This window comes from Triticum dicoccoides, chromosome 4B (genome assembly GCF_002162155.2).
Source record: "Triticum dicoccoides isolate Atlit2015 ecotype Zavitan chromosome 4B, WEW_v2.0, whole genome shotgun sequence".
Taxonomy (NCBI): domain Eukaryota; kingdom Viridiplantae; phylum Streptophyta; class Magnoliopsida; order Poales; family Poaceae; genus Triticum; species Triticum dicoccoides.
The window spans coordinates 676,752,783-676,761,573 of record NC_041387.1 but is presented as its reverse complement, the minus strand read 5'-3'; the positions used below and the strand labels follow the sequence as shown (position 1 = coordinate 676,761,573).

The following is an 8,791-nucleotide window of genomic DNA, read 5'->3' as shown; positions in this document are numbered from 1 at the left end:
CAGGCGCTTCGGCCAATTCCCCTAAATTCGAACCGTTTGCTTGGTCGCAGGGAGTGTTCCGGACCGCGCTGTCCAGGAACGAGGCCCCCGAGGCTTTCGCCCTCCAGGCGGTGCAGGAAGCGATTAAGCCTCAGGTATGCATACACCGCACATCCAGATTCGTTTGCATTTGGTAATCCTTGAGCTGTGTTTTGTTATAGAATGCAATAGGCATGATGTAATTTAACCCGGGTTCTCATCCGATTTGGCAGAAGCAAACGGTGCTGGTGCTAGAGGAGAACCAGACCTTGGAGAATGCTCTTCGAAGGCTGCTGCAGGAACTTGTGGTAAGCTTCTTTAACGCAGACAAGGCTACGCTAGTCTCTGCTGCAAAGGGATGTGCGCATTTTCAGTTTTCTGACCACACGGCATATGATGTGTTGAGCTATCCCCTGAACTTGATAAACAAATTTCAATTTTATGGGCACCATTGGAACCTAACACAATGGATCAGTTGTCGTCCTGCCTATATACAATCCACTAAATGTTTTCTTTATTATGGTTGATAACTGACTGCAATTGATGCACTTTTTATTTGCTGATCGTCAATCCTAGAAACAAACAAATCTCGATTGCTGATTCTGTTTCATAATTTTACTCTAGTCATCTGCAGTTCAATCGGGTAAAGGAATTATGCAGTATGGAAACTCATTGGATAGCGGGGAAAGTAATTGCCTGATAACACATCTTCTTGGTCAGTCACAATCCTTTCACCAGTCCTGTCCAAATATTTTTATTACCCACATCAGTTTCTAAGAGTATGTATAGTGTTTATTTTATTCTGACAAATCCAACTTCTGCCATATTAGATATCATGCTTTACCTTTGTGAAAGAGGGCATGTTGAGGGTGGCATGGTATTCCAGTTATTGGAAGATCTGACGGATATGTCAACTATCAAAGACTGCAAAGATGTCTTTGGGTATATTGAGAGCAAGCAGGATGTCTTGGGGAAGGTAATTCTGGATTTGCGAATTGCACTCATTTTTTAATGGTTTGTGGTGCCGGTATGATTCACATAATGTATGTTCATAGTTTTGCTAAATGGATTTTTTTGGGTTATTTCTAGCAAGAGCTATTTGGGCGTGGCAAGTTGGTTATGCTGAGGACTTGCAACCAACTACTTCGAAGACTTTCAAAGGTTAGTCTGGTTATTTGATTCTGTAATCTTTAGCTAATTTGTTGTAGTTATCATACTGCTGATTAAACTTAGACTGGTGGGTGGTTTATCTACTACCGAACTGAAAGTTTTCAATAAAAGCTTTGCCAGTGATAACTTTGTTGTGTAATAAATGGCTATTGGCCTTATCAGCGAAAAGTTTTTGACCATTACCTTCAGCAAGCTTCTCAAGAGCGCTTCTTGGAGTTTCATCTGATACAAAGTTTGTGTGCTCAACTAGCATTCATATTTTCTATACTATGAAATTTCAGTCGAACGATGTGGTGTTCTGCGGACGCATTATCATGTTCCTGGCACATTTCTTCCCGTTGTCAGAGCGTTCAGGTTTGCATATTACATCTTCCCCTACTCTATCTAGTCTGGCTGCTTATTGACAAGGAATTATAACTGTCCTCTGGGTACACTGCTTATTTTTATTCTTCTATTTTTACTTATCAGCTCTCAATATCAAGGGAGTTTTCAACACATCAAATGAAACTAAGTATGAGAAAGATGCCACTGACGGTTAGTACAATTGTCCTGATAAAAATAATTATTTTATCCTGTTCTTTCCTATCTTCATTTAAGTGTATTGTAAATGATAGCATTTCCTAATGCACCTTTGTTTCTCAGGAATTTCTGTTGATTTCAACTTCTACCAGACCCTGTGGAGTCTGCAGGTTGATATATTGTACTTGTTAATCTCTGGGATTCAAGATCATCATTATGCCACCTGTTAATTTCTCAACGTGAGGTTGTTTCAATTCTTAACTTTGGGTTTTATTTTCATTCTAGGAGCATTTCCGTAACCCAGCTTTGACTACTACAAATCCAACAAAATGGCAAAAGTTCGCGTCCAATTTAACGGTACACTCTCCTTCATTTTTCCATTGACAGGCAGTCTTTTACCTTTTCCTGTTCAATGTTTCTGTTCTGAACTTCTGATTGATGCTGATAACTAAATTTCAGGTCGTGTTAAGCACATTTGAAGCTCAGCCTCTCAGCGATGCTGACGGAAAACATAATAATCTTGAGCAGGAGGAAGATGCTGCTTTCAATATTAAGTACCTTACTAGCAGTAAATTGATGGGTTTGGAGGTAATTCTTGTTGAGCATCTGACACTAGTTTCTTTGGTGACTGTTCACGGTTGTTGTATAACCGTATAACATTCTTTATATGCAGTTGAAAGACGCAAGTTTTCGACGCCACATCCTTGTCCAATGCCTTATATTTTTTGACTATCTCAAGGTACACATAGTTTGCGTTTAGGTTGCAATCTAACATCAGTTTGTGCCTATTGTACATCCTTGTTCAATTTTCCAAGCATTTAGGGGTTTCCCATTGTCTGTCCATTCCGTGATAGGCAGCATGTTTTGTATTCTGAATAGCTACCAAAGCAAAAAATAGCATTTCTCCCTGTAAATCTTCTTAAATTTCGTTGCATCCTTGTTCTGTTTATTTATATGCATACTTCCTGTCCTCTGTCCAAATCAGTATTATGCTGCTATGTGACTGCACGTGGGCTGCATGTGCCATTACAATAAATTTCTTCTTTCTCCGCTTTCTCTCTTCCATGCAAGTCTCATCTGCTTGTGTTCCACACTGGCCAGCTATTTTTAACGACACTGTTGAGAAGGAGATACACTCGCTAACTTTCTCATGTACCTAGCTAAGAGTAACTATGCCCGTAGTTGATGACCATAGTTGATAGAACAGCATTTCTGTCACTTATAGTTGCTGCTGTTACCTGTTGCTTATTACTCCCTCCGTTCCTAAATATAAGCCTTTTTAGAGATTCCACTACAAACTACATGCGGATGTATATCGACATATTTTAGTGTAGATTCACTCATTTTACTTCGTACATAGTCCATAGTGGAATCTCTAAAAAGACTTATATTTAGGAACGGAGGGAGTATATGCCCCATGCCATAGAATGCTGACATGCATCTGGCAATAGTTGGAAGGAAAGTTATAACTAATGTGGACTATCAAGCTAACTTATTGTTGGGTAGTGAAGTATGAACTGGAATATACTCGCACAATCTTGCAATCATCATAGACATCCTTTTTCCCTGTTATTTCAGCTCAATTTCCTGTCGTTGATTAGCCTGCTACTATCTGTGAGGTGTGGACCACTGACATAATTGTTCTGTACATCAGGCGCCTGGAAAGACTGACAAGGAAGGTCCATCCGAGAGCATGGTAAGAAACAAAATCACATTGTTCAGTTTGGCCTCCAATTATAGGTGCATGCTTAACATAAAGGGTTCAAATATAATTATTTTTGTTGAATGTTCCATCTGTAAGTTGTGCTAGCATGAAGTCCCTGGTTAGTGGTAATTGGGTCAACTGTTACCAGTACCAACTGCCAGTCTCTGAGTGCCTGATACAAGTAACCTGGGCCATAGTTGTAGTATAGTAAACCAGGAATTGTGATGTTAGTTATTGGTTTCTTTGAGGGGCTTATTAATCCATCGTTCAATTAAGAATTAATTCTGACAATTTTATCTCTTGTCCCCGTTTAATCAGAAAGAGGAAATCAAATCTTGTGAAGAGCGTGTCAAGAATCTTCTGGAGATGATTCCACCGAAAGGGAAGGAATTCCTACAAAGCATTGAGCATATTCTTGAGCGGGAGAAAAACTGGGTATATACTTTGCTGCAGTGTACTAGTCTTATACTTTTGATGCAGGATTTTCACCACTTCTCATACCTCTGTTTGCATTTTGAAAAGGTATGGTGGAAGAGAGATGGATGTCCAGCATTTGAAAAACAGCCTTTTGAAAAGAAGTCCAGTCAAGCCGGAGCCAGAAAACGGTGTGCTACTTGCTTTCTTTAGGCATTTACATGTTTTCTGATTTTTTTTGTTATTTGTGTTGCTGCTAGTGTGCTTAGTCGAGCAGAACGTGTGCAAGTGTATAACTGTTTGAAAGCAGAAACCATTTTAATATTAACCAACAAAACTGCTGTATTGACCATGTTATTAGTGACTACTTGTATATTTGGTTAAGCACTTTCTTAATAATTATATAGTGGCTGTTAGTTCCTTCAGAGCCAGGTGTATGTAACTGGTGCATGTAGCAGCAAACACCTTTTTGTGAACTGTCATAAAACAAGCATATGGAGTTTTATGTCTAGCTTATTTCACACTTGTCTGTTCATCATTATTTTCCCAGCATTTAAGAATCGTTTGTCAGTATGGTAATCTATTGCAGTTATTCAGAAATTTTAGTACCCACTTTCTTGATTAATTTTTCATTTTTGTCTTGCGCAAAGCTTGGAATTGACCAGTTTCATCAGCATTCATATCAAATGTCAGTAGTATGTATGTTAATTAATGTAGTTAGACGGGTTATGTAATCCATGTTAGGTATTAGTGTGCAAAATCCTTCCAAATATGATATTTTTCCAGTGGAGGATCCAGTAATGGATAATAAATATCGATTGTCTCATTGTAATTTTGTGTTCTAGATTTGTCTAGGAAAAAGTAACCATTGACAAATTTACAGATAAAATGCTGCATAAATTATTTGACCTAACACACTGCCTATTTCTGTACCAGTTTTGTAGTATAGATCCAAAACTTACTAGACTTATTTCGTGATAATGAAGGGATAGGGCAACAGTAAATACTGGCTATGTCGGTGATAGATTTTAAGCTGTTTTCACTCTTGTAATTTGAGACTTATTATGTTGTGCAATACTGGCTAGGTCAGTGAAGAATTTTAAGCTGTTTTCACTCTTGTAACATGAGAGCTTATTATGTCGTGCTCTACTGTTTTCACTGTACTAATTTTAAGCTGTTTCCACTCTACTGTTTTCTTCTGATGTAGTAAGCCAAGGTGGAGATTGGGAAACAAGGAACTTGCGCAACTGTGGAAATGGGCAGAATTAAACCCTGTACGTTTTAAGCTACAACTTCCCGCTATTATCCTATTTGACTGGTTACTATTAGTATAACTGCAAAATCTGTTGGTTTTAGTCTTTTAGGCCCTTTTTCGTACTGGTAGAGTATCGAAAAACTTACTTTTTCTTACTGTCCAAGTTTTCTTCTATATAAGAAATATGAGTTTGAATGGGTACATTTCAGCAGGACAGGGGCCTTGTACAAATTTGCTGCAAGTCACTGCCCTGTTAGTTGAATGGCCTACACAGTATTGATAAATAATCATCCAATTACCTGTATGTGCCTTGAGTTACCTTTTTTGGCCATGCAATTTTTGCAACCCACATCTCACTTGCATTGGAACTGCAGGATGCTTTGACTGACTCTGACCGAGTCCGCATGCCATCAGTTACAGAATATTGGAAACCACTTGCAGAAGATGTAAGCACCAAGTGTTTCTTTCATGGTTATTTTGCACCTCTGATGCATTCATCATTTTTTTATGTACAATAACTTATCAGGATATTCCTCTAATATCGAGTTTTTAATGTAAAATTGCAGATGGACACATCTGCTGGAATTGAGGAGGAGTATCACCACAAAAATAATCGTGTAAGTTCAAATCCCAGCCCTATTACGTTCTTGAGTGGCTGCCAGTAGAAGTTTCTAGTGAGGAACTTTGCTGGATCCCTGCGCTTAAGTCATCCATACCTAAAAATGGAGTTGGTGCAAAGAATTTATGAAATGGGACCCAGCTCTCCATTGAACCAAAACATATTATTCTCCCAAAGAAGTTGTGCTAAAAATGAATTAATAATAGTAATCTTTGTGTCTATCATCAGTTCTGCAGATGCCATAGAAATTCTCCCTTCTCATATTTGCTGATATGTGTGGGGATTAAGCTGGGAACTCTAGTGTTATCGTGCTTACATGTTTCATTTTTAAAAAACACTTGGAATCAGGCACGTGTATCCTCAGTTATTAAAATTCAGGTAGCCATGATCTACCTGACACAATGCTGTTATGAACTGTTCTCTGTATAGAACAGGATGTTGTTGATGTAGTTCTGCACTGGTAACGGATCTTGTCCCACACCAAGACAGGGTGGTTCAAATCACATAGGCAGAAACTTTTATCAGTGGCTTAGTGGAGTGCTCATGAAACGATGTCCTCATTTCATGGACACTGATTTCAGGAGTGTTATTTTTGGGTTTGCATATATGACCTGATGCCAGAAACATCATTGTAATTTTCTTTTGAATATGTTTAGTGGTCTCAAAAAAAAAGGGTTCTTTTGAATATGTTTAGTGGTCTCAAAAGCATTTTTTTTAAAACAGGTTTATTGCTGGAAAGGTTTACGGTTTCAAGCCAGACAAGATTTGGAAGGATTTTCTCGAGTATGTATTATGTTGTTGCTATTACAGTCTCTTTTACTTGTATTTATTACTATTATTATTGACATTCATGCACATGTTCCTTAATGAACTTTTATTTGAAATTTCAAAGAAAAATGTGGAAAATATTTTTTGTATTTGCGAAAATATTGTGTGCTAGCAAACATTTGTGCAAAAACAGTATGCATGTTTATGTGCTCTATAAGAGAACCAAATTTGTACAATTCATTGCTATATGTTAGTCATTCATCGTGTCTTATACAGCTCACAAAATGGCATATTTTGCATAATTTTTTGCTAGTTCACATGCTTTCTCACCAAAATAAATGAATGGAATACTACGATTTTGAACCCCCATGAGCATGCGAGCACAAAATCCATGTCTAGTTTGCCATGTTTTATCATCAGCTAACTAATGCTTACCGCCTCGCCTGATTTCAGTTTTGTGACTACGGGATCGAAGGGGTTGTACCTCCCGAGCTGCTGCCGCCCGACGTGCGCGCCAAATTCAATTCTAAGCCCGGGGAGAAGGCCAAACGGCCTAAACGGGAGGACACAAGAGGCACTTCAGCCCACCCCAAGGAGCCACAGGTACCTAGGGCATCATCTGGCGCATATCTGGGCTACCATAACCCGTAATATGCATCTTATGCCTTGGCTGCGTGAAGGTTGCCGCGGCCACGCCCGAGACGGACGGCGGTGGCAGCGGGGGCGACCAGGAGGAAGGCGTTGTGCCGATGGACTCCGACAACGGTGCGGGAGAGGACGGCCAGAAGCGCAGCCCCGGCGAGGTCTCGGGGCCCGAGTCCGGGCAGTGCGATGCCGAGGACGATGGGGAAGATAACACCAAAAGCGCGCATAGTAGAGATCGTCGGTAGGGGTGGCAAACAGGCATAATAGAAGGATTTCCTCCCAAGGAGAGAGATGATGATGTTGTATCATGCTTCCAACTTTTTGATTCCGATTTGCCGTTTCTCGGTCTTGGCGCCACCTGAGCCGAGACATTAGTTAATTAGCAGACGCTAATGTCTTCCCCTTTGTTTTGACAGTGACACCAATGTATTCCCTAATTATGCTGGTGGGCACCATGTTTTAGCCTGACATATGTGTGTACATGATATACGTAGCAACAAAGTGGCAAAAGCTCAGTCTGTTTAATCTTGTGCTCGTTTTACAGTGCCATTGAAAATTCATATCCAGAGCGGTTGCCATTGCCAGCACTCACTAGATTTATTCAGGAAACATTCTCACGCCCAGTTGTGGGTGGGAACCCGGTTCGAATCCTCTGCAGCAACAAAGTTGAAATCCAGCCCTGTTTGATGATAAGCCAGCCCGTTTGACAAGTGTTTTTTTTACAGAAATCATTGTGTTGGGAGGCATTTTGTAGGGCCATTGAAATCTCGTACCCGGGAGTGGTTGCCAATGCCAGCGCTACATTTTATATTCCGCGAGTTTGGCGAGATCCGATTACGAAATTCGAATCCTGGAAGTGTTTTTGACGCGCAGTTCTGGCTGCGAGCCCGGGTGTTCCGTTGGAAGGCTCGTCCGCAACCACCCCGTTGGTGTAAAATGAATGGCGCCCTTAATAAAGCCGTCCTGTAACGGATCATGGTTGTTGGTTTTCTACTCATGCGAAGTGCTTTGCAAGTAATTAGTTACACTCACTGCCCCCGGTCAACTACCCAGCGGGCACCAGTGCTCATCTGGACCGCCCGCTGGATGACAAGTGGACGGCTGGGATGAAGGATGGGACCTGCCCCTGCCCCTGCCCTTGTGGCCGAAGGAAGCTTTGCTTGGACGACACAAGTGTATATATGCAGGAGAGAGCTCAGCGAGGATTAATGCCGCCGAGGATTCTCACCTCACCTAGCTGCTAGTAGTACAGTATCACTGTGGCAGGCAGCTCGCCCGCTGGGTACAAGAGATGAGACGAGGTTCATGGCCGTGCCGCGCCTCGGCTCGGCATGGGCACCGACACGCCACTGTGGGCTGCATTTTAACTCTTCTACTAGTATGTATGGACGCGTGCGCCCATTGTCAAAAGCAGCTGACCGGTGCAACTGCACAAGTAGGCAGGCACCCGTGAGTGCCCGCCCGCCCAGACGAGATCCGGCGGGAGAAGGTGGCGAGCATTGCAACGACCGTGGTGAGCGCCAAGTGCATTGCAACGACCGTGAGGATAAACCCAACGATCCTGGTTAGCACGACCACTAATGGTGAATGCTAGGGTGGCTACAGAATTATAGGGTGTCTGTTGGGTGAATGCCAGGTACACATCACCAATGGTGAATGGTAGGGTGGCTACAACATT

The 8,791-nt window shown here is 41.4% G+C and overlaps 1 protein-coding gene across 1 annotated transcript in view; it reads left to right on the top strand.

Moving 5' to 3' along the window:
• The window catches only part of LOC119292311 (THO complex subunit 1-like), an 8,180-nt gene extending 539 nt beyond the window's left edge, over positions 1-7,641 (top strand). Inside the window, exons 2-21 of the mRNA XM_037571156.1 lie at positions 29-134; positions 252-326; positions 643-733; positions 849-994; positions 1,108-1,179; positions 1,470-1,542; positions 1,657-1,722; positions 1,831-1,877; positions 1,993-2,064; positions 2,167-2,295; positions 2,381-2,446; positions 3,362-3,403; positions 3,731-3,847; positions 3,935-4,017; positions 5,034-5,100; positions 5,456-5,527; positions 5,648-5,698; positions 6,424-6,483; positions 6,922-7,071; positions 7,149-7,641. Of these exons, the coding sequence (XP_037427053.1) occupies positions 29-134; positions 252-326; positions 643-733; positions 849-994; positions 1,108-1,179; positions 1,470-1,542; positions 1,657-1,722; positions 1,831-1,877; positions 1,993-2,064; positions 2,167-2,295; positions 2,381-2,446; positions 3,362-3,403; positions 3,731-3,847; positions 3,935-4,017; positions 5,034-5,100; positions 5,456-5,527; positions 5,648-5,698; positions 6,424-6,483; positions 6,922-7,071; positions 7,149-7,358 (1,795 nt within the window). The 3' untranslated portion in view covers positions 7,359-7,641. The remainder of the gene's footprint in view (positions 1-28; positions 135-251; positions 327-642; positions 734-848; positions 995-1,107; positions 1,180-1,469; positions 1,543-1,656; positions 1,723-1,830; positions 1,878-1,992; positions 2,065-2,166; positions 2,296-2,380; positions 2,447-3,361; positions 3,404-3,730; positions 3,848-3,934; positions 4,018-5,033; positions 5,101-5,455; positions 5,528-5,647; positions 5,699-6,423; positions 6,484-6,921; positions 7,072-7,148) is intronic.
• The last annotated feature ends 1,150 nt before the right edge of the window (positions 7,642-8,791 follow it).